This window comes from Falco punctatus (assembly GCF_963210335.1).
Source record: "Falco punctatus genome assembly, chromosome: 4".
NCBI classification, from domain to species: domain Eukaryota; kingdom Metazoa; phylum Chordata; class Aves; order Falconiformes; family Falconidae; genus Falco; species Falco punctatus.
Genome location: NC_137583.1, coordinates 21,411,919 through 21,436,900, shown reverse-complemented (window position 1 = coordinate 21,436,900; position 24,982 = coordinate 21,411,919). Strand labels below are relative to the sequence as shown.

At 39.1% G+C, this 24,982-nt stretch overlaps 1 protein-coding gene across 4 annotated transcripts in view; it reads right to left on the bottom strand.

Moving 5' to 3' along the window:
- The window catches only part of LOC308062777 (contactin-6-like), a 169,137-nt gene that overhangs the window by 118,159 nt on the left and 25,996 nt on the right, over nucleotides 1–24,982 (bottom strand). For 2 of the 4 annotated variants that reach the window (XM_080384700.1, XM_080384702.1), the window contains exon 1: nucleotides 1,722–24,982. This exon is cut by the window's right edge and continues 25,996 nt beyond it. In XM_080384700.1, coding sequence (XP_080240826.1) covers nucleotides 1,722–1,776 — 55 coding nt within the window. In that variant the 5' untranslated portion in view covers nucleotides 1,777–24,982. The remainder of the gene's footprint in view (nucleotides 1–1,721) is intronic. The other 2 variants (XM_080384701.1, XM_080384703.1) reach the window with 2 other exon arrangements.

Sequence of the window (24,982 nt, the reverse complement as noted above, 5' to 3'; positions counted from 1 at the left end):
CACGGGTGTAAAAATATCTTGTCCATCACCAAGCTGTACTGCTCCTGCAGTGATTCCTATCCCAAGATCATCATCTATTTCACAACTGCTAAAAGCAATCAAGAAATTATAGGGAGATCCTGTACTCTAAAAGATTGGTACAAGTTGTTGACTAGTAGAGGTGGCAATGATCTGTGAGAAGTCCCCGAGAGGGCGGATAGGTGCTGTGGCAGCGCAGCGGGCAGTTAAAGGGATGACTGGGATCCTGAACAGGTGGTTGCATTTAATTCAGCATTTCTGGGCCTAAACAAGTGACTGTTTGCTTGAGAACTCTACAAATATTTTAATATGAATACCTTAACATGTTAGCTGTTTGTTACTGAAATGGGCACTTAGTATTGATGTAAGAGAAAGTCTGATCCCGAGGCTTACATTTTTACCTGGAATCTATTAGATAAAATATTATCTAGTTTAATTTAAATCATATTTTAAAATACTACTGAAGTTCATACTCTGCTTCTGTTTCATCATTTCAAAGAGCTGCTGACTCATACACTACATAATTAATTTAAGTATCATTTGACGTTACTTTAATACAATCTCCTTGTAAGCACATGAGTAACATCCCAACTATTTAGAGTTCAATACATTAATTATAGACAAAAGTCAGTTATCACTGTTTCTATCACAGACAAGTGTGAAGGGTCAGCTCATCCCCAAATTCATTGTGACCTCAGGGTGTTTGGTTACCATTTTGTGTTCATTTTTAGATGAGTCTGTAACGAGTTACATGAGTTAATTCCATTTTTATGGGTTCATGAAGCAGGATTGTCAAGTTATATGCTTCAAATTAGAAGAAGGGTTCAAAAAAGGAATGAACTCAGAATACCAAACCCTGACTGCAAGGAATGCCCAGCCGGGCAGAAAAGAACATTTGACCGTATGCTAGCAACCTGTTGATATTTTAATAAAGCACAAGGGATATTCAAGCAGGAGAATGGGGGAAAGCAGTCCTGCTTCCTCCAGCCACACTTTGTCCTCTGAATACAGCCTGAGGACTGACAGGGCACCTAGCACTTGGTTCAGTGACAAGGTGGGTTGCATGAAGGTCTGTCATGCCAACTGGAGGCAAAGAAGGAACATTTGTGTTTGCTTTGGGCATTAGGCAAGATTTTCTTTCATTTCTGGAATTTATGTTTTGATAGTCCTTATGATTCTTACTTATTTTGGACTTCATAAATGAATGCTTTTACTTGTCTTTAAGTTGAATGTGATTTAAAGACACCTTACCAGTATGGAGGCATTTGAAGGGTATGGTATTACATGTGGAATCTAAAACTTCCATGTACCATTCTCAGACCCCTCACTAAACTGCTCTGGTTTTTGATCCAGCTCCGTGTGCTGGTTTGGGAGTTAGTTACGCTGTGGCTGAGAAATATCTTTCACATGCATGTTGTTAGCCAAGTAACAATTGTACTTTTTTCTCAGTGTTACAGCTTAGAATATTTTTAAAAGCTATTACCTGGAGTACAGCTTTCTTATGATCTTGAAACGTGTATTCCCGGTTCAAAGGCAGTACCTTGTGTTCCTTAAAATTAAAGCATGTCCTAATGAAAAGCTCCTTAGTCACTTGTTCATGCGAATAAGTACTGTTAGTTTTGGTAATTGCTTCTCCTTTCTAGAAGAATTATGATACTGATATAGGTTTATCAATCACAAACACTAATAGTGGAACATTTTACCTGTGCTGCAGCTCATGAATGGCAGCAGACTTATTAGTTTCCATAGCAACACCATCTCCACTTTCCAAGGTCAAAAATTCCTCCCATCCAATCGGTGGAAAGTATAGTGTGTCTTCCTGTGACTACCTGGATATTCTGTAAAAACAGGAAGAGATATTGCGTAATTAAAATACAGTTTTGAAATAAATACCCCAATTTTCCCTGTATAAAATCATGTTCTACTGCACCATTTGAAGACTCAGACACTCAAAATACAATAAATAGCCTAGATAGGATCGTTCCAGCACAAAAATAATTCCCAAATGACACAAAGCTGGCAACAAGATCAATGAAAAGCATACGTGATGTTTGAGACCCATGCATCAACTCCACGTGTCACAGAGTTCGCTTGCACAAGACTGAGTTTCACCAAGTAAGAAAGCAAAATCTGCCTGCGGTCCAGCCGTCAAACACTGCTGGGTTAGAGGAAAGGGTGTCTGCAAAAATGTACTCTTCTTGACTCCTAAACATCCCTCCCACTTCCTGATTTTTCTTGCTCTGTAGTGGTCTGACTTCTGATCCCAGAAAGGATCCTTTGGTGAACGTTTTTTCATATAAGCAGTTATTGATACAAAGTGGTAGATCTCATATGGGAGGAGAGGACAATACAATGTCATAATTGCACGATGGAAAAAAAAAAAAAAAAACAACAGCCCAACAAAATTTTTTGTGTTAAGATTTATTCTTCAGGAATGAAACATTCTCCCCTAAGGATTTACCTAACAATTTGCTTTAATTTCCTTTGACATTTCAGTCAACATATGATGAATTAAGCCAGGGAAAAAAGTATCTGTTTGGCCTATACTCCCAAAGAGCAAATGAGTAATTTACTGTTGGGAATCAGTTCATAAAACAGCTGAAACCAGAAATCACTTAATAAAATGGCTTTACAAAATCATAAAATCATTCTAAAACTTCTAAGTGATGAAAATTTTCCACTGAGAAATTACATTTATGATCCACATTTACAGATCCATATTCTCTTCTCACTTGTCTCATTTTTCATACCAGTGTGAAAAGATATCATACAGGGTTGCCCTGAAACTTATTGCTGATGTGAGTGAGAGAGATACTTTTCAGAAAATTAAGAAATTCAGCTCTTTTGGAAGTCATCCCACTTCTGTAGGGGACCTAATTCTGTTCATAGGTTTTTATACATGCCACCTAAAAATTGTAGATGGTCTCAGGGGAGACATATATAAACCTGGTGCACAGTTGCTAGTTGCCATTTCAGGCAGGAAATGATCAAACCTTGAACCCTGACAAGCTTCTAAGTTTATGAAAAAAAGGATGGAAAAAGCAGAGTTTCTTTTAACCTTTTGTGAGGTCCTACTTCACACACATCTGAGGCTTGCTGAAGCAGTTGTGTCATTTAAAAGTATAAATGGCTTGAGCTGTTTAAAAAAAAAAAAAAAAAAAAGAAATTGAAGTTTGGATAATTCTGTCATAGCAGAAACAAAGAAAAAGAAGCTGTGTGGTTGTTTTATACATCAGTCCTGCCCCAGGCAACAGTAACTGCACCTCAAATATCCTCAACAGATATGTGTCCATCATGCTTCAAAGACCTATGGTGGTGTAAGCCTTTTCATAACTTCCTCAGGAAACTCTGACATTATTGGCTTCAAAGTTATTCTTAACATTGGCTATAAATGCTTTTATTTGTCTACTATTAACGAATGTGGACATTTCTCTCTATACCTTTGCATGTTTGAAGAACATTGTTATGTTTTATATTATTTTTCCCAAGTCATTGTTTTATCCTTTCTTCTCAGTTCTGTCTCCTCTGGATTATTTCAGCATAGCTGACGTTTATCTGCAAGCACATTGCACAGAGCTGGGCAGAGCGATGATGAACAGCCATTTCCTATTTACACATTCCCAAATGAAGATGGCTAATTTTATTAATATATCTCTATACTTGCATTCAGTTCAGGTCCCACTCTAACCCCTTCTTTAAACCACCTGGCTATAGTGCACTGATTGATCAGTGCGTACTGTCTGCATTAACTATTCTACTTAGTGTGAAACTTTGTACTTTTCCTTGTTGAATTACATCACATTTATTTCACAGCCTTTCTCTTCTTTCTCAGTATTTTATTGAAGCTGATGTACACATGTCTGATATTTAAGACAGAAAAAAAACCCCTTTTTTTTTCTTGTCCTTCCTAAACAGAATGTATTCTTTCAGATCAAAAAGTTGTAATTTTAATTATTTACTAACATTTTGTGTTAATTCCTCCTATATTAATTTTGTGACTTTGACTCCCTACCTTCCCCTGTGACCCAGTTTTAACTTTTTTTCTGACTAGAGGTTGGCAGGAGAGATCTGTTGCCTTCGGGAAGAGTCCTCAAACAGTCAGGACTGGTACATCCAGCAACATCCCTGGGTGGGGAGGCTCAAACTGCTCATTTACCAACAAAGAGGCTTGCTGAGTGCCGAGGTTCCCTCACAGTATCATTAGGTAACAACTGGTATTTGTCTACAGTTTATCCCCTTTTGGTGAAATTCTTGCAATGAATTTTGTGCATTCCCACATGTTGGCATTTCTATTTGCATTCACTGCCTGTGGTGGGCATTTTTCTGTGGTTGTTTTTCTTGATGTGGACAGAGAGCATTTCCCAGTGCTGCCTGCTCTAGTCCCACCCAACTGTCTTTCCTCAAGATCTCTCAAACATGTCCTATTTCTGGACATCGCAGACGAGGTGTGTGAGTTACTTTGTGCAGATCACCTGAAATCCTTTTTAAAGGTGAAAGAGGCAATTAAGGCTCAAAAGAAAAAGAACTTAAACCCTCCAATGTTACTCACATGCTTCCCAGGGGGAATATTCTGAGCAACTAAAAATCACCAATAAAAGCTAATTAACTGACCAGATCCATCCTTTTCCAAGACACTTGCACTTTCTTGCAAGGACAGATCCTTCTGAAAAATTCCCTGCTTTCTATTCTCCTCTCGTTGAGTTATACATGAGTCTTTTGAAACCAAGCAGCAAGTACTTGCTGCTGCCAATATTCAGAATATATGCCCCAAACTCTTTGTATTCTTATAAGGTATTGATCAGTCCTCAGAACTGTAAATCTCCTGCTTCTGAGACTGCAAATTATGGGGCATTTATTGTAAATATACACACACACACATACACACACACATTTCCTTTAAGTAACCCAACTGTTTTACTTATTTCACTCTGACAAACACAAGGACCTAACTGGCAAACAGGCACTTAATAATTTTTACAACGTCTTTCCAACAGCAGCTTCCATGGGATTATTTACTGTCAAATTAAATCAAGAATAAATGAAAAAACTGAAATATTTATAGCATAAGAAAAATCTGGTTCAGACTAGAAATCCCAGACTGGCATTAAATCAAGAAATGTAACAAGATAAATTGTGCCATCATACTCTTTGTTTTTTGGATGTAACACTATCACTTATTCTAATTGTTATGCCACAGTTTGAACAGTCGGTCTAGATAGATAGATGGAAAACAAAGTATGTTAAATATGATCATGGGGGAAACATTACATTTTCCCCTAAAAATACTGATTGCGTGTCCATTTGTCAGCAGCATGTAATTTATACAAATATGTTTGTTACAGAAGTAGTCAGCATCATTTTTTGTTGTTTTCCCATTACAGAAAACAAGTCTGTAGAAAAGGACTCAAGCCTCAGATATTTTCAAGCTGTTGCTTTTTCTTCTTATCTGTGGGGGAATGGAAGATATCTATTCCTGAGACATCTAAATGTGACGTGTGGGACATGAAGGGGTAGTATATACGAGACAAACAGATAGAAATACTGTGGTGGAGGAAAGGTGTCTGAAACAAGTCTGGGGAAACGATGCTGGTCAGCTCTGGCTCTGCATGCAGCAACAGGCAAGCCACTGCCTGGATGGGCTGTGCAGCACCCGCTGCTCATTGCAAATAGTCTGAGTAATAGTACTGGAAAGAAAGTACACAGAAGTGTTGCTTTCATCAAACATTTCTTTCTGGGTATCTGCAATATCAAAAATTTAAGTGTAATCATGGGATACAAGTAGATGCGTTGACCTAGTGGCATTGCACTTAGCATGTAGAGGGAAAGTTTTTTTCAGTCGTGTATCTGAAGCATGCAGTTGTATTGCTGTTTTCCCTTGGCGATGGAATTTAGAAGGACATACGTTATAGATTTATTTTTTAATTAAAATGGCCTGATGTATATTTAGTGCATTAACAGAAGAGCCAATATTTTATTTTTTACTGAGCTGAGGCTCAGCCTGGTGCCCAGGCTTTGGGTTTCAAGACCTATACTTTCTTCATCTGCTTATTATTTAGGTAACAAACCACTTACAAGATCAAGTCAGTGACAAAGGAGAAAATGCACTTCTAGTGTCATCTGAGTTTTCATGAAAATGTGCACCAGTTCACATTTTCTGCCACAACTGTCTGTTAGTTTTGTAAAAGCAAGAAAAGTCGGTTCAGGTGGTGAACTGGCATCTTTCTGAGGTAAAAGTTGTCAGGCAGCAGGGATGATGAGATTTTGCTCTTAGCTAAATTCAAGGAAATTGACATTTTTACCCATGGCAAAATGTAGCTCTGTTTGCAGAAATAGCAACTTTTTGACCTGGTGAAAGAAACAGTGTGTAACAACAGGGATTTGGAGCTAAATTCCACAGTTGTGCTGGCAGAGGGGATTCACTGCAGGGCTGGTGTATTAGTGTAACTACCTATAGAAAGAGATCTGTTGAATGCATATAGGAGGAAAGGAATAAAAATGTGAAGAGGCTATAATCCAGGGAGCACATGCACACCTTTTTTGCTGCAGCCTCAGCTTTCCCTCCTACCATCTTCCACACATCTATATTATCTTTTGAATTTGGCCTTCCATACTTTTGTATTCTTCATCTGCCAGAAAATAAGCTGAGTCTGTCCCAGCTAGGCTTGCATTCTTGGCACACCGTTGCTCCTGATCTCTATATTGTCTCCTGAGCACCTGATTTGAAGGCATCTAATGTGAATTTTCTCATGAATGCCAATGATATACAGCTACATTTTTCTTTTCAAACTTTTTATCCCTGAGGCGCTTTCTGCACTCAAACTATTTTCCAGATACCCATAACAGACTGAATAGCAAATACTTGTAACTACCAGAGCAGAAGCAGAAGCGACCAGTTTTACAGTCTCCAGCAAGATTTACCTATGCTGTTGTAATACTTACTGCTTATTTAAAATTATTGAACCATATTTCAAAGGAGGAAAGTACTCCGTGTTATTTAACTAAGGTTTCCGATAGTGATCGCTCCTATTTTCCTTTTTCACAAAAGAACTTGGATTTTCATTTGTTTTTCACTCCTGACTGCTGTTGCTTACTTTTCCTAGGGAAACAGAAAATATTGTAGCTTATTTACAATTCAAATTCAGTACATAAAGCCTTCAGGGATGGTTTAAATCTTGTGTTTTCAAAACATTTTCCCAAATCCTAACAGCTCATTGTGTTTCAGGTGACATTGGGACTCACACGTGGTGTGACACTGTAGATGCTTTTGTGTCTTAAAGTCCCCACATTAAGGCACCATACTGGCATACGGGGAGCCATGGTCTGGACTCTAGTGTCTATGATGAGGCCTCGCTCAGCTCCCCAGATGGATTCATCAGTATTGAAATAAGCAGATAGGAAGGCCATTGCTGCTTACTAAATATTAATGGCACTCTGGTAGTCCTGTGATCTCTAGGGACAAGGCAAAAGGCTTGGGCTGAGCAAACTGCCCAGCAAACGGGATCCACCATCCCTGCATCACCTGAACTTACTCATCTTCCCATGATGAAGGATCCTTCTGAGGATTCACACCTTCTTCCAACAGTCAAGTATGAGACACAACAGGATTTCCATATCTTAGAAATAATTTTGATTTTTCACGTGATTTTTATTTTCATAGACAGCAACAATTAGAGAACTTAAACTAGAAAGCTGAGTGAGAAGCACCGCTCTCCCATCAGTGCACTGTGGAACATACCTGTGCGCTTTGTGTGCAGTTAGTGTCCCGCTAGCACTGCTGTGCAATGCCCTGGGAAGGTGTTAGTGACACGCTTTCACTGGAACATTCTATCTATATGCACTGGTTTAATGCAATAGCACAAACATTTGTGTGGGCATTCACAACTGTAAGTAACCGTGTCTCGGTAGGAAAGAGGCAATGAGAGAATTTGCTGTATTTAACCCAAACATAAAGACTGAAAGATATAAACCCCAGTGTGTTGCATTGTTGACAAATCAGCATAAAAATGTCTTTCAGCAGTAAACTGCTTAAGTCATAATGAATAAAACTCTTGCAATACAATCACAGCCCTTGTGCTTAACCAAGCCTTAGGAAAGCACAGTAAAGGTGCAGTTATCTCATACGAACCATGTTGTTCAGAGTTTATTTACTAGGACTTTGATTTTCTTTTTTTCAGTTTATACACAGTATGCAATGCTAGTAATCATTCTGAAAGGGCTGTCTCATGTGCAATATAAAATTTTGCTTCATGTACTCACATTGCTCATGTACCAGCGTTGCTGGTAATGTTTCCTTGTAATTTAGGAGATACAGACATACTAGCTTTATATATATGTATGTCTCTATATGTATATATGTATGTGAGTCTGTGTATGCATACACAGTACAAACAAAGGTATAATTTGATTCAATCATCTCAGCTGTTTAGGAGGTTTTTTTACATATAAAGTTATGGTTCTATTTTTGCTCTTTGCAGTGATGCCGATGATAAATAAAGACAGAAATATCTCATTGTGGTGGAATGGGATAAGACAAGCACAGGAGTTGGTTTTGTTTGAAGAGTGGTGAAGTCTTTTCTATTCATTATAAAACCTGGCTGGTCTATCAGTCTCTTACTCCTGGACACGTGGAGCAAGGATATTAGTCTGTGTAGGAGATGTTGGGGTGCCCTTGCACAGCCAATATATTGCACTTCAGGGTATGTCTTCACACCTGCAGCTTTTCATGAACAGCACTGGGCTGTGCCAAGGATTGGCTTCCGTCCAGACCCATCGACAAATCCCTTGCAGGGAAGCGATAAAACTAAAATATGCTACCAGTTCGGGTTGACACTGCCCAGAATGGTAAATGGCATTCAAGTAAACTGCTTATCCCATTGCCAGAACCGTGGGCCCCGAATTCGTTATAAAGAAAATCCCAATACTTGCATTACTCTTTATAATCCCTTTTCCATGGTTTCTGTGTCCACTTAGCATGCCTAGCTTTGTATATAAACATGTTGTGATTCAAGTCAATTGAAGACAACATATAGTTACAAAGTCAATATATTGCTTTGCAGTAATTTCTGTTCTGTAGTCTCTATTACATGGAGTATTATCTTTTGGCACATCATTTATATGTAGGACTGTCCAAATTCAGGCTTGTGTGAAATATTTGTCACTTAATTAAGTGAGGCACATCATTGCATGTGTCTCTTAAAATTTTCAGTGAATTATTGTTTTTTGTTAGTTAGTCACCTCATTTTACCCTGTGTAATGTAAAAAGCAATTCTATCAGTTTAAGTAGTTTAGAAATATGTCATGAACATTAGTATTCATTACTGATATTCCTGGAGGCAGCAGTGAGGATCAGCATCCGTTTAGAGTGAGTAAGCTCCTCATCTTTAAGATTCTGAAATGTGATACCAAGAAACACAAGGTCTCATGCCCTAGTACAATTGTGCTTTAGTTTCAGCTATACGTGCCTCAGCGCTGTGTTCTCTATTCCTAGCAGAAATTATCACTTCTGATTTCAGGAAAATGTGTTTTCTACATTAAATTCGTAGCTGGGATAAGCATAGGTGCCTTTGACAGTGGATTTCTAGCCTGCAACTCTTTTCATAAACTAAATAGAAGTGAGGCAGGAGTGAGGCAAAGTAGAGTAATAATTTATCTTATGTTGTTTGATAGAAAGAAAAATGTCAGCCACAAAAGCTTCCTGGGGCAAATGGATAACCTTAAAGAAAGATTTGCAGCAGTGATAGTAGCATTTAGCAATGACTGCCATGTTTCCAGCAATTGAGGGAAGGCAAAACTAATTCAAGCTCAGGAGTTTCTGTAGGCGATATGTACAGTGGTTCGCCAAAAGATTATGTGCTATTGACCTGCCATCTCTTTGCATTTGCAGATGCACAGATCCTGGAGACATGCTGGAAGAACTAACCTAGTATAGTTTTCCGTTTCACTTCCCTTTTTGTTTGCAGTTTTAAGTCTTCCATTGTGTCGTATGCAGTATGAAGACAGAAAAAGCAAAATTTATTACTTATGTTCCTAGACTTGAGAATATGTTAAGTTCTTGGCCTGGTTGTGTAACCCAGTCACAGTCTAACTCCAGATGGAGTCAAGATCCAGGTATTCCCCAACCTTCCACAGAGGGTTATCGCAGGAAGGAGAGATGGGAGCTTGGACTGACCTAGACATGCTCCAGTTGTTGCCCCTTCTGGACATGACTTTCCTCACAATGGCAGGAACAAGATCTAATGCTGCCTTAGTTCCAACACAATGCTTAGGTCATCTAAACCTTTTTCCCTTTTATCAGGCCAGAGGTGACAGATCACCTCTCGCTCTTTTAGTTTCATCCCTTTCCATGTCTCTGTACCAGCACTAGGAGTATCACCTGCCATCAAAATGTTTATAGGGGAAAACTAGAAACAATCACAGTTATTAAACATATAATGTTTCATATGCTAAAGTGCCTGAAGTCCAGATTCTCATGTAGAACCTGCGAATTGGAATACTTATTTAAAGACATGGCAGAAAGATGTTAGCATCTGCTACAATGTGATGGCAACTTCACCCACACACTAGCTTCATATAAGGACTTGGGTTATGACTTCGGTCCTCCAGAGTCATTCCAGGTAGTCCTCCTGGTATAGGACTTTCCAGCTCTTTGCCAAGTAACTGACAGGACTGCAAGGGCCAAATACAGGAGCTATACACATTCTTCGACTGAAATAGTGCTGCTCTCATTTAACCTTTACCTATGTGGGAATGGACAAACACCTGTATGAAATCTTTTTTGTAAGTTTTGATGAGATGAAAATTTCAGCCTAGCCTTCAGAGATTTCTGTGAAGTGCAGAGAAGAACATTTTCCATTTGAATTAGAGTTCTGAAGGTGTCATCATATAGACAATTTCCAACAACTAAAACATTCTCTACTAATCATTCAATACAGTCTACAATAATTACTGAGCAAACATTGAGATAGAAAAGATCTGATAAAAGGCTTAAAAGGTTTGGCTGAAGTGTAAGTGTGGATCAATTTTCACTTTGATACATTATGAAATACATTTTCTGAAGAGATCTGAAAGTGTTGAATTTACCAAACCTGACAATATAAAGTGTAAACTAATTATCGCATTTCTTTTAACATGTTCACAAACACTAAAGCTAAACATCTAGATGGTACCTAAATACTGAGACTGGAAAGCATACGTTATTCTTCACAGATGAAGTTTAATATCTACTTCATATCTGTCAGTAAAAGCTTAAGAACTCTAGAAAACAGCTTTCCAAATATTATCAGTGCAATAATGATAATAAAAAAAAATTGATTCTATTCCAACAAAAGTTAGTAGCAAAATTCCCATTTCTTCAGTAAAATAGGATCAAAATTAGAATGTCATCAAAAGATACTGTGCAAGTTTCTTCAAGGATAGGGATGTTAATAAAGGAACTGCTGATAAACCTTTACAATGGTATCTTGAAGACTTCACCTCTTTCAAGGTCTCATGCAGCAGTTGTTTCAATATGAGACTTCTATCACAGGAACGCTTTAATTTGTGCCACCATAAAGTCTGCTATTCAGTGTTTTCATTTTAATCTTTTGCTTGCTTCATATTTAATATCCCGGATCTTTTTATTAAAATCCATATTAAAGGTATTGTGATATCTTTATGGTGCCCTCCTTTCAAACAAAATAATACCCTTAGTTGCAAAGCTTTTCCTTCTGCATTTCTTATGCACCTGTACCTCCAGCTGGTGAGCATGGAGGGAATCGCAGTGCACGGAGGGACTGATGCAGTGCCAGGTCACCTCGCTTGGTACCTTTCACTCCAGCCAAAGTCAAACTGCTGTGTTTCTCCGAAGTGTAATAACAAGCCTCTGGCCTTCTCAGCAAGAGACACCCAACTGGGCACGTTCATTGAGCTAATGGCAGAGGGGGTTTCCCTGTGATGCCTCACAAACCTCATTTGATCAGTATGCAGCTGGAATTCGCCATCTACTGAGAGAGACCCTCTTTTTATTGTTCTTGGCTTGTTGATGTATTATATATTTACCAGCATAGAATCTCATTTGTGGTTTATTGCTCTAACATCTGAAATGATCTCTCCCTTTCTCATTTCACTGTTGCTCATCGTTTGTTATTCCTCCCAATTACAACCAGCCAGCTTCAAATGCTGGGCTCACAAACCCAGCAAGGGCACCAGTCGCTTGTCATCACAACACCTAGCTAGCAGCTTCTCCTACTTAAAAAAAATACCGTTACAGGCAGTTTATTGAGAAACTATTCATTTTCATATCCTATCTTCTGGGGGAGAAAGGGGAGGAATTATGTGCTTTGCATGTGAAACGTCAGGCACAAGGTATGAAAGAAAGCAAGACATAACAAGTGCTGTGAGGGGTATTGAGTGGATATTAAACATGACACTTGAATGATGTGGTACATCAGAAGTCTGCTTCTTGGGCTCCCTTACAGTGCAACAAGTCATCCTGGGACTTGGTTTCAGGAAAAAGGCAGGAGGATTTCTCTGCTGAACAACAAGGTACTGCAGGGCAGCTGTAGGGAAAAGGAAAGACTTCCTAGGCTTTGGGGAAAGGTGTTCAAGTCCTTTTTTTCTCTTTTATTGAAAACGTGCTAATGAATTGCTTCTAATCTTCTCTTGATGGGCAGGTGATACACTCTCCTTGTCCCAGGAATGATAAGCTTGAAGACACTCCAGCATTATGATGGCAGGGAATTTATAAGAGCTTTCAGCAGGCTCTCCTGTAGACCTGCAGTGAGACAGGATGTCCACACTGACTCCTTTAGGGTTCAAAATGACACCTAAACTCACCTGAAATAGTTTTGACTGGTACTAGAGGCAGCAAGACACTAGCACCAGTTTTGGTCCTTCGAACTACCTCTTTTCTTTTTTTTTTCTTTTCTTTTTTTAATATGGCTGAAAAAACCTACCCTGGAAAAATAAATGTTTGATTTACTGACACTGCACTTCCTAGTTCCTGTTAAGAATGATGATCATCTTGTGTCCACTCAGATCTTACAGCAAGATATAAGACAGTGGCTGTCCTGTAAAAATCAAAGCCCAAACCGAAGCCAAAAACCCTCCTCCAGTCAGACTGCAGCTTTACTTCAGCAGCATATAACCCACCCAGGAGCCGTGGCAGCTGTGTGGCAGGGGAAAAGCAGGTGTGAACCAAAGCCCCAATGCAGCCTGAGTTTTGGGAATACCAGTCACGGGGTGAGCACTCATGGGGGTTCCCAGTGGACAGCACAACATGGTTGCACGTGGACTGCAGAGACACCCACCCATCCACCAAACTTGCTTCCCAGAGTGAATGTGCATTTGTGCAAAACGTCAGTGGAGTTCAGTTTTGCAGAGTTGGAGAAATGCTCTGTTGAACGAGGGGCTTGTAGAAACACCTTCAGAAGGAGACCAGGGAGTCCACCTGCCACTCCTGCCTCAGAAATTCATGGATCAGAGTTGATATTTGTAAACAACAACAACAACAAAAAGTGAAACCAAAGCTAATTTTAGACAAGAACCTGGAAGTCTGCTGAGTTATTAACAACTGGTTTCAGCCTGGCAGAAAGTATTAACAGTATCATGAATATAAATTATTATCTTTAGATGTCCTCAGAGAGTTGTCAGGAAATATTTAGATTTTGTAATAGCCATACGTTGCTGTGCAGTGATAAATAAAGAAGCTAGGACTGTTTCTGTGCTGACCTCGGCAGACACAAATGCTTATAGGTTAGATGAATTTAAACCAGCTGGCAATGAGACTAAGTTGAATGCTAAATAATGTAAATAGGAGCAAGGCAGAACTGTAATGCCAGGGTGACTTTAAGATTAGCTGAACCATACATGGCCATTATTTTTGCCTAAGATGAAGTCTCTAATCATTTTATTTGCATGCATATGTGCATGAATGTGTGTCAGGAGGGAAAGTTAATTTCAGGGCTTATTGTTTAACAAGTAAATGATTCAGTGTGAAATGATGATCCTTACTGTTCCCTTCCTCCTTGGTGATGCTATTTCTGTTTATTACTATCATTTAGAATCTCTTTGATAATGAGGAAAAGAAGAAAATAACCAGTTGGTTTCTAGATGAAATTGGACTTAATTCAGCATAATCGATGTATTTTAAGATAGGAGATATATCCAAGTAGAATAATCAGTGCAGCAGATTGTTTTAATGTCTAGACAGGGTTCAAGATGATCTGGAGAAGGGAACAGGCATACAAATTATTTACCTCTTTTGCTTGAACAGTGTATCTGGATGCTGGTGGAATGCAGAAGCTAAATAAAAGTCCTTCAAACAAAAGCCAGGGAGTAAAGTGCTGGAGTTTCTAATGTCTTCACCATACCGAGTGCCTTTTCTATAGAAGGTTTTTGGGTGCTACAACAGGAGTGGGGAGCAGAGGGTTCTCAGGCTGGATCAACAATAATGAAATTAATTAACAACCAAGGCAAAGCCCGCTCATATGAAGGTCTGACACTAAAGCATGTTTTGTCCCCTGCCAGCCCACTGATACTAGCCATCTCCCTGTGCTATTCCCTTGTAGTTATATATCCCTAATACTTCGGTCTCTATTTAGGAGAAAGGAGCCTGCAGCTCTGTCCTCACCTGCAGCACCCACACGTAGCCTGGTCCAAGCAGCAGAGCCAGCGGACACTGCTTGAAATGACTTTGACTTCACACCTATGTGACAGGGTGAGCACGTAAAGCGCGATGCATGCCTGAGGGTTGTAGTCTATGCACCAGGTAAGCCAGAGAGGAGGAAGGGCGAGGGGCTGGAAATTGCGTGATGCTTCCCTGCCTTAGAGAGTCCAAACCGGGTGAACAGAAGGTCCACTATTCTCAATTAAGGCTCTGAAGAAATATTATTTATTGGTGTTTAATAAATATAAATAGCCATGTCTTTCTTTAACAAGTTGCCACACATCAGACATTCAGCACAGCTTTGATTTTTAGAAGATGATCATGTTTCAAATCATAGTATATCTTAACAGACTTCTTTTTTTCTATTTAAACTGGTAATTTGAAAAGAAAACTTGATTATGAGCTGCATATTTGAATATATATGGGGAAGCACATGTTTACATGGTCTAAATATAAGCACAATTTAGAAATTCCTTTTATTACAGAGAACAATTTGACGTATTTTAAAGAAGACTAATCTATTTTCCTTTTTCCTACAATTAAGTTTTTTTTCTTTTTGCTTAGAATTCCATAGACATATCAAAGTTCGTTCAAAGTCACTTCAAAGTCAGTTCATATAACATACCAATTGTATCAAGTTTTTTGAGAAATAGGATATAGTTCTAAGCCTAAGATTAATTGATTTTTGTTTGTTTATTAATGGAGTTGTGCAATTGATGCAGTTTCCTAGGACTTATGTATGAGCTGTTTGCTCATTCAGGAGGCAGACCTTATCAAGTGTCACCAGGAAGATAAAAGAAAGAGATAGAGAGAGACATTAATACATTTTATTACATTAATTACTACTAGACTCCTGTTTTGCACATGGCAGATGATTTGTTAGAAACTGATTCTATTTCTCAATAATTATACTGCACTCCATACAAGTCACGCATGCAAGTATCAATACATTTGCATCTGCTGGATATGCATCAGACAATTTATATAGATTCAGAATATGTTAGAAAAGCAAAATGTTAGCTTGAATAGTAATCAGTATTTATGAATGTTTTCTCTTCCTGGATACACTAAAGAGATTTGAACTTGAACTTACTATTCTGGAGGTGTTCTCGGTTTTTGACAGGTAAACAGGGTTCGATACTCTAGTGCTGTAAGTAGGAATAGCTTTGAGCTTAATGCAGAAATGCTAATTTGCACCAGATAGGAATCAGGACCAAAGATATTTGGAAGAAAAAGCCTTTAAATTTATCTGTTGTAAGATAAAAATAATGGTTTTACTCGGGGTTTCCTAACATGGAAACAGATAATATTTAGGATGCACTTATTTATGTATGCTCTTATTTAAAATATATCAATTCTAAAATGCTAAAATGTGAAGGTCCATGAAAACTGTTTACATCAAACCTGGCCATGACTGGATATAAATATTTAGCAAGAGGTTTTTACTGGCATTGAATTTTTTTTTCCATAGGCAGAACTTCGTTTTCATTTCTGCTTTGTTTTCTCGTCTATTAGACTGTACATTGAAAACTAATAGGACTTTAACCTGTTTTCTTGTAACATCAATGCTCTGAGAAGCCTCTTTTACACCCTTTTATTCAGCACTTTCATTTAGATTCTCTTTATGCACCAAAATATGTTGTTGGAATCACAGAGAATAATCGAGAGCAAATTGCACAACGCCAAATGATCTGTTATAATACAAAAAAAGAAATAGTAGTGAATTAAACACACTGCTATCTTACTCAAGGCCATTTTGAGGAGCACTTATTTTGCAAAGCACTTATGAAAATGATTCTGCTGATTAGGTACCCCAAAATACAACTAGGTGCTGGGGATCTATGCACATCCCTCAACACACCATAGTCCTGAGTAATTAGGTGAGCTGCACCACACTCACAAATTACAAAAGAAATTACCATAATGAAAAATCTTGAAGTTTTGAATATTAGTGTTGTGTCAGTTAAAGGAAGATGATGAAAATTCATCTGCGTTATTAGTTGTTACTCATTCCCTTTTCATTGTCCCATTCTCTGTTTTCCATTCTAAGCATTTCTCTGTACTTCTCAAACATTTGCTGCATTCTCAGTCCATGTGTGGCTGCATTTTTGTAGTGGTAGAATAAGTGAAATGTTCAAGGCCAGATTTCTGAGATTTACATAGCTGATCTCAGCTTCACAGCTTTTTTTTTTTTTTTTTTTTCAGTGAGGAATAGGTATTTCTGCTGATGTGACTCATGAAATTCAGCTGATAGTGCTGGGATTCTGTGTGCTTGTTTCTCGGAAGGGCTATAGCCATGGAAGGAGACTGCAGCACTGCAGTCTGAATTCCTCCACATAGATCTACGATCAGACCTACTTTTTTAACTGCTAAACAACAGAGTAAAAATACAGTGTATTATGAACTAATTCATAAGGATCTAAGGAAAGAGTTTCTCAGTTTTATCTTGTTTGCTGTGCTACTTGTAGGTGACTGCCTGATCCTTTTCTCTTTGTCTTGGTCCAATTTCACGATCACAGGCTGCAGGCCCACTGATCCTCCTCACTGGCAGCTCTCAGAAGTAGCTGAACATATCTATATCCATACAATAGACTGTAGGCTCTCTGTATAACATTCACAACCTAGTCAAGAACACGCCGCTTACCAAGCAAAACCCTAAGTACTGACACCTGCACACACATGCTAACCACATTTCAATCCTCAACAATGCAGAGAAGCATTTTCTGTAGTATAAACTAACCTATAGTAGTAGAGTAGTAGAAACAACTGAAAATGCTCCAAAATTCTCTCCTGAATGTAGAATGATCCAAGCTGGATATAATAATACTCATGAAGTTCTTCAAGCCCTCACAACCATAGACAGTTCTATAGGATCTTAAATCAAGAAGCAATCTTTGCCTTTTGAAAGTGAGATAAAAGGGACCGACTTTCTCTGGTTTCACACCTGCATCAAGATGTTTGTTGTAAACTGTTACAATTGTTGGTTTAGCAGACATTAAGAATATCAAAATCAGTCTTTCCACAGTAAAGAGGATATTTCCTTAACCCCTTATCGTTTCTTTGTCCCTTATCAAAAGCGAGTTTTGCCTTTTGGAGTCACTGTTAAAGCATGTGATTTCCCCAAACCTCTTAGAAAGGTTGTCCTGTTTTTTTAAACCAAAACAACTGCAAATACATTTAGAACATGAAAATAATGTTCTGTCACAACAAATCTATGAGTGCATTTCTTAATAAGGAATCACATTTTCCACATCAATAAAAATAATACAAATCAACAACCAAGATTTTCCCTACATTTTTTAAAGGTGCCTGAGGCAAATTATCTTCAAAACTGGAGGCTAGCTATTTAACACTGCTAATATTTCTACCCAGAGGACATCAAGAGGAATGTAAGGACTTGTTCAAGGAAAACACTGAATTTAAAGGGTCTTTAGACTTCAAGCTCGCTGCTTCAGGGTCTGTCTAATGCCAAGTTTGTAGAACGGTTGGTCCTTAGCAGTAAAAGTTATTAATTAGCATATTTTCAGGTGCTCCTGTGCATTCTTTGCTGTAGTTGTAAGATCACTCTTGTATTAAATGCAAAATATGTATTTAGATGTTTTGCTAAACTGGGACTACAAATTAGAAGATTCTTTCCTTTGAAATAGTAGTTTGATTGGTAACAGTCAAAAGCCCATGTTTATACCCCCTCCTTCTCATTTGGTGCATGTTTCCATGGGACAGGCATCCAAAACATACAAGTAATGAAGTTTCCATTGAGGTCCTGCTGTATCCTTTTCCTAGGGCTCAGGAGACTCTGCAGGTTAGGACATGTTTAAGAAAGGTTCTGACCAGTTCAGCTTGCACACCAGCATTGATACCAGTAACAGCCTACCTTCAGAGATAGCTGTATCTTTGCCATTCAAAGCTATGGACGAATGTATAGAACTATGTACTATAAATAAACCAGAAGAACCCCAGTCTAATGCTTTGCCAGGACCATCAAACCCATCCCAAGGAGTGCAGAAAAATTATTTTTCGGTTTTGCATACCTGCAGAGCTGCTCTATCAATACCTTTCTGCTCATTGCCTTGGAACTGCATTTGTAAAACCTCAGAATAGAGGTCGGTCTGTAATGGGCTTAAATGCGCTTCCTGTTTTGAAGAAGAGACATTGAGGAGGATCTTGAAGTGAAGTGTCTGCAGTTTTGTATGCTAATCATACTTTCACCGGAGTTATGTTCTTAATAATGCAGATTGTTTCCTGGGATACTGCAGCTCTCCCCCAACTTCTTGTCATCCGCATGTTTGATTGTGCTCATAAATTGCATGTGGGCACTAATAACTTCTGCTGATGTTACACTGCATGTCGCTCTGTTCGTTGACTCAGCCTCTCTCGCAGTCCAGAATTTTCTCTAGCAGCATATGTTATGGGTTCAGCAAAAGTTTAGAAGATTGAGTAGAGATGATAAGAAGAAGATGATGGACCTGCATTCCATTCCTGAAAACATCCATTTACTGGTGGTGATCTAAATAATGGACTATTTATTTTCTTCGTGACATATAAAACAATGTTGTTATTAATAATCACACAAAACTAAATTTTCACAGCTTCTAAGCAAAGACCAATGAATAGATTCCTCTCTTGGTCTGCTCCTCTTAGAAAAATCTATCATCTGTTAGCTGTTAGGGGAAACAGCAAGTGCTAGGTCTAAGGGGATCCACTATTTTTAGCTTTTATTTCTTTAATAAGCAAATCAGTCCTCATCAGTGTGCAAGATCATCAACAAGTATTTCGATTTCTGTACACAGCAGAATATATCAAGCACAATTACATTATGTGGAGGATAAATCACACAGTAATTAATGTAACTAATAAGCAGCATACAAGGTCTGATTCGGTCTTTCTGAAAGTCAGAGAAACATAACCCACTGACTTCAGTAAGAGTTGGATCAGTTTTCTAAAGATTTATATCTTAGTTATGATACCATCACATGTTGCACTAAATAGGCTTATACTCTCTGTGTGGATCTGTAGGTCAGTGCACTTATACTTCAAGCAGGACCTACTGAGTAAAAGCTTCTTTTATGTTTGTGTGTCTGGCTCAAAAAAAAAAAAAAAAAAAAAAGGAAAAAAAATTGCATTTACTCCAAAGTGTCGCTCCTTTCCTTTGAAACTACACTGGTAAAAATAATGTGGTGTACAGACCAATGTATATTGCAAAGAAAAATGTTATATTAGACAAAGAACATCTTAGCAGTAAGCACAGTACATTACAATGTATTTCACAAATATGGTAGGTATCATTCTTTCTGAAAGGTTTTCCAAGCCTCTTGATCCAGATCACAAAAGCCATGATGATCTGCATTTGAGTAAGCCCTCAGACTGCTGTTCAGATGTGCTGGAGAAATGAAACCTTCCTTCCCTTCCTTGCATCAGTCCAGTAGAAATTACTACCAGAAAATAAACAAAGTATGCAACTATCCTGTAACATCTCTTCTGCACTTACATCCTGTGATATGTGATTCAACGGTGAGAAAGTCCCTTTCACAAGCTTTATAGACTCACAAGTTTTCTTTGGTTACTGTTCAGAGCATCTGATGTTATGCACTATACAATCCATGTGGCCAACCCATGAAGCTACAAGCAAAAGACTGTGCCGATATAAATAAAAGTTGTCCCTGCAAGAAAATTTCAGACAGCTTGTTCTTGTTTATTGTGGTCTCATTAGTCTGCCACTAGATGATAAATGATTTAGGTTAAGGGTAATTTAGTTTATGGCACAAAAGGTATGAAAGGTTATTCCTTCTTATGCCTTTCTCACATAAAATCTACCTTAAAAAAAGTAAAGTCTTTATGTCTCAATAAACAAAAGCCACATAGGTATTGTGTAACAAATTACATATTGGATAACAATCTATAAAATTTTATTGGCTTATGAGGTTTGCATTGATTTGAATTTTACCCAAAAGCAAAGCATTAATGCTTCTCCAAAACCCTGAAATAAAAGGAAAACAGAAATCTCTGTGCAGTTTCTTTTGAAAGTGTAGCCACCAGAAACGTCTCTGAACAATGCAATCAGCTTCTTGGAAATAGCCTGGAGTTCCCCTTGTCTGTTCCCCATGCATGATTGAGAAAACCTTGCAAACCAGCCCCAGCAAGGAGCTTAACACTGAAGTTCACCACAAAGCCAAGAAATGGCTCCTGACACTGGGCTGTGTTTGCAAGATGGTTCTGTACAGCTCCTCTGTTGCTGCATTTCCACTGTGAGATGTTAGTGGCTTACTGGGTGTGTGAGTGATGGTGCTGCTGGGAACTGTGGGTGGAAAATCCAGTTTGCACTGTTCATTTTGCACAATCATCTGCTTTCTGAAGTGTGGACTTTTGTGGGAGAGAAAGGCAGTGTGGATCACGGTTAAGCTGCAAAGCCATTCTCACTTGGGCGTTTACACTCCAGAGTCCACAGGAGGGGATGTCAAAGAGACAGCACTTAAACCAAGTAACTTTAGTGCTCGACAGGAACCAAGGAGGAACAAGAAGGCTGTGATTTTTACCTGATGGACTTGTGGGAATACAGGTATTTTTCTTATGGAAGTAGACTGTGTTTTACCAAGACCAGTATACTCTTCCCAATGGTGGCCCACAGCTGATACTCCAGACTCAGACGCAATTAGCTGTACATGTGCAATTGCAAAGTAAAAGCAACAGTCACAATGTACAAGGTGTATTGTTGCAGTGTCAGAAATAAAACCAGCAGGGATGCTGAGATGCTACCCAGTGACTTTCCCTGCCCCTGTATAAACATCATGCTTTATATAAATTTATGATTTATCATATAATGATTTATATGAATTATATAAATCTCTCAGAAGATGTACTAGTTTCATGACATACCTTCCAAAATTACTTGTTCAGGGACTGGCCTTTTCTTGTGCTTTCCCCTGACCTACAGAGATATTTACAAGCCTATGCAGTGGTATTGTGGGGTGTTTGGTATTCTTTGGGGTTTGGGTTTTTTTAATCAGGAGAAGATGAGTGATAGACTACATGTCAGGACAGCCACATGCAGAGAAAGGCCATTGATTGGATCCGTAGTAATATTTTGTATAGGGCTGAATTTTGAGAGAGAGAGAGATATCTTGAAAGTAGAAGGACTTTATATATATAAAGTAGAAGGACTGCAGATGTACACACACTTTACAGAGACATGCAATAAAAACTACTGATCCTTAAAGCAGGGAGGTTAGGCACAAACAAGTCTGTTATTACTGGTATTAATTAGTAGTATTCTATCCAGAAGAGGGCAATAGTAGCTGTGCATTTGGACCAGTATTATTTCACACACCTGTTTGTAGATGAGACTAAGGCACCAATATTTTACAAGCTGTATGCCGGTGATTTACGTTGCATGGCAAAATGCAACCTATCAGCAGCAAACACCTTTACTGCAATCACATTCATTGTATTTGATCCTGTCTCTTGGACTATGCCTTGCCCAGAGTTGATCACCGAGCCACAGCCTGTGCAATTACCCACTTCAGTAATCAGTGCCTGATTCTGATGAATTATGGCATGGGCTGCTGTATTGTTCAGAATAAATGAGATGGTATAAATGGTATGACAGGTAACTGCATTTGTAATAGTGTATACAGCCATTAAGCTTAATGCAAAAACAGGGGCCACTAAAATATGTATAACAATAATCAGAAATAAAGTTAAAAATACATTTTAGGCTGTGGTTGTTGACCGGGCAGGAGAGACTGAAAATTACCCTCATTCTGCATAAATGGGTGAGGATTTCAGGCAGGATGCGCTGTGTGGCCTTGCCCAGGTCAGCTCTCAGATCACTTGTAGTCCACCGCGTTCAAGTGTCTGGGCCATTTGAAGTGAGTAATGTGGCTGGTTTGCCCATGATGGTGTACATTTTGGCGACTTCCTCTACTGCTATACCCAACGCTGCCGATGCTGCCCATGCTGGCAATGGACAGTCAACAAAAAGTTGCAAGAGATGGCCCCAGGATGGTCTCACACGATGCTAGTGCCCTGATCAGCCCACAGGGGCTTGGATTAAACTCTTGGTGTCCTCTGAACACCTTTTGTAACTCTGTTCTTAACACCTCATCGCACATTTCGTTGAAATACCAGCTTTAACCGCTCGTCCGGTTAAGAAAGAAATCGCAAGTGCTGCTGGTGAGGGGAGCAGGTCTGGGAAGGAATTTGGCCACTGCAGTAAAAACAAGCCGTATAGGTACAGTCCATGCAGAGGAGCTTTCACCCCCGCCAGGGAGAGGAAGAGGACATGGGAAGGAGACAGCCTCGAGGAGCCCCTTCCTCCCCCCCAGCCCCACATGGGGGTTTGTTTCTAGGGCATCCCCACACAGAGGAAAAAATTCTGGAACTGAGATTATTCAGCAGGTTTTATTAAAATTACACTTTTCTTGATTTATTTTCTTAATAAATTTTCTATCTTCAACCTCCTGGTTTGTCCAATAAGATGTTGAAATGTGAGCTCCCATAAGGAAAGGTATTTAAAAGTATCTCACCTGGCTTTACTTCGATAGCACTTGAACTTACACTTCCTTACTTTTTTAACTTGTTCAAAGCTCACAGACATCACCCAGGCATTCATGGGATATATCACTGTTTCAGATTTGATTTTGCCCTGTTTACAAACAAAGAAGTTCACAATATTTTATGATATAGCCTTCTGCAGGACAGTCTAGAAAATCACCGGTGGCAGATACCTTTGTGACTCAGCCTTAGTATACCTCATGATCAATTTCAGACTTGGGTTTTTTTCTCTCTTGAAATAATTCTTTTGCATTTGTGGGTATGAGTGAGAAGTTTGTATGACTTACCGATGCTTCTCTGCACTGAACAAGGCCCCCTGGTTAGGCAGGGCTCGGGCTTTATTTTGGGGTATTGCTGCTGGTTGCTCTGGCATTGTCAAACAAAGTGGTTTCCTGCTAATTCCTTTCAGGGCTTAGATGGATTTCGAATCAATCTTGCTGAGAAAGTCAGCCAGAAAAAGAGGTAAAATCGTGACATGGTTAGTCATTTATACTTTACCTGAATCAGTGTGTAAGGTACGTTCTGTCAGTTCTTACACTTCATACATAACTTTTATTCTACCATTTTTTGACAGGTGTTTGATTTCGGGTATCTCTTGCCTATGTCTTCCAAATAAATCCACTGCATCTCTATCCCAAAGTTTAATATCATCCATTATTCAACACCTTCAATGAGACTAACTTTAAAACTAGTAATCTCTCAGTAAAGCTGTGCAATTAATGTTGAAATACCTCAAGTACAGAATAATTCCAAATAGCACTCCCCATAGCCTTCCTGAGAGCATCCTAAAAATACCAATAGCCTTCCCTGAAGTCTCTAGTTATCAAATATTCCTTAAAATTTAGTGGTAGATCCTGGTTCACCTAAATGACCATTTTGCATTAAAATGCTAAATATTTTTCCTGCAAATGTGACAGTGGACTCTGCACCGCTTCGCAGTGCACCCATTTCATGCCAGATTTGAATGACGAAAATACACCCCCAGTGCTGCTTCGTGCACTAATGAGCTTTGCCTGCTTTGCCTTGTTCTATCATTTTTATCACTCTAATTTGTCAGATGAACTATTCTGTGTTCTCTGTAGGTGCTGCTGCCCTGTAGCACTCAGCTTGACCTGGCAGGAGGGGTGATGGGGAGCACCAGCCACAGTCCCCCCCATGCCCCGCTGACACCCACTATGGAAGGGGGCTTAACATGCTGGAGTTTTCCTTTTCCTGGAGATATTAGGCTATGGCCTGCCTTTAGACAAAGCTTTTGCTTTGAATGCCTTTATAGTCTTCATAGCTGCAGTAGTATATGTTTTATTTGAAAACATTGCATTTACTACAATATAAAGAGGCCATTATTGTTTAGCTGTGATAACCACTGTTCTTCCTTGCCTCCCCTCTCTTTCCAACTGCTTTCACAATGTCTTCCTAGAGTTATCCAGTACCTACTACACTCACTTATTCCTGTTCGCACTAGATACAGCACAGTTATGTTTCTTCCCCCCAAGCTCAGTGTCCTCAGAGGAGTATTTAGGTTAAGAGCAGTTTATTCCTGGCTGGAACTGCAGCAATTGTGTGCGGGTTCATAAGCCAGGATGCTCTTTTGCTTCAGGCGGCTACAAAAAGCCAAGGTGACGTCTCCGATGGAGACAAAAGCGCAGAGGTGCAGCAGTGGGGCATGAAGCATCCCTGCCACTGCAGCAAGGATGATCCCTGCAGCACAGATTGGCGTGTGGGGCATGGGCAGCACAGGGGGTGAATGATCCTATTAACAGACAGAAACAC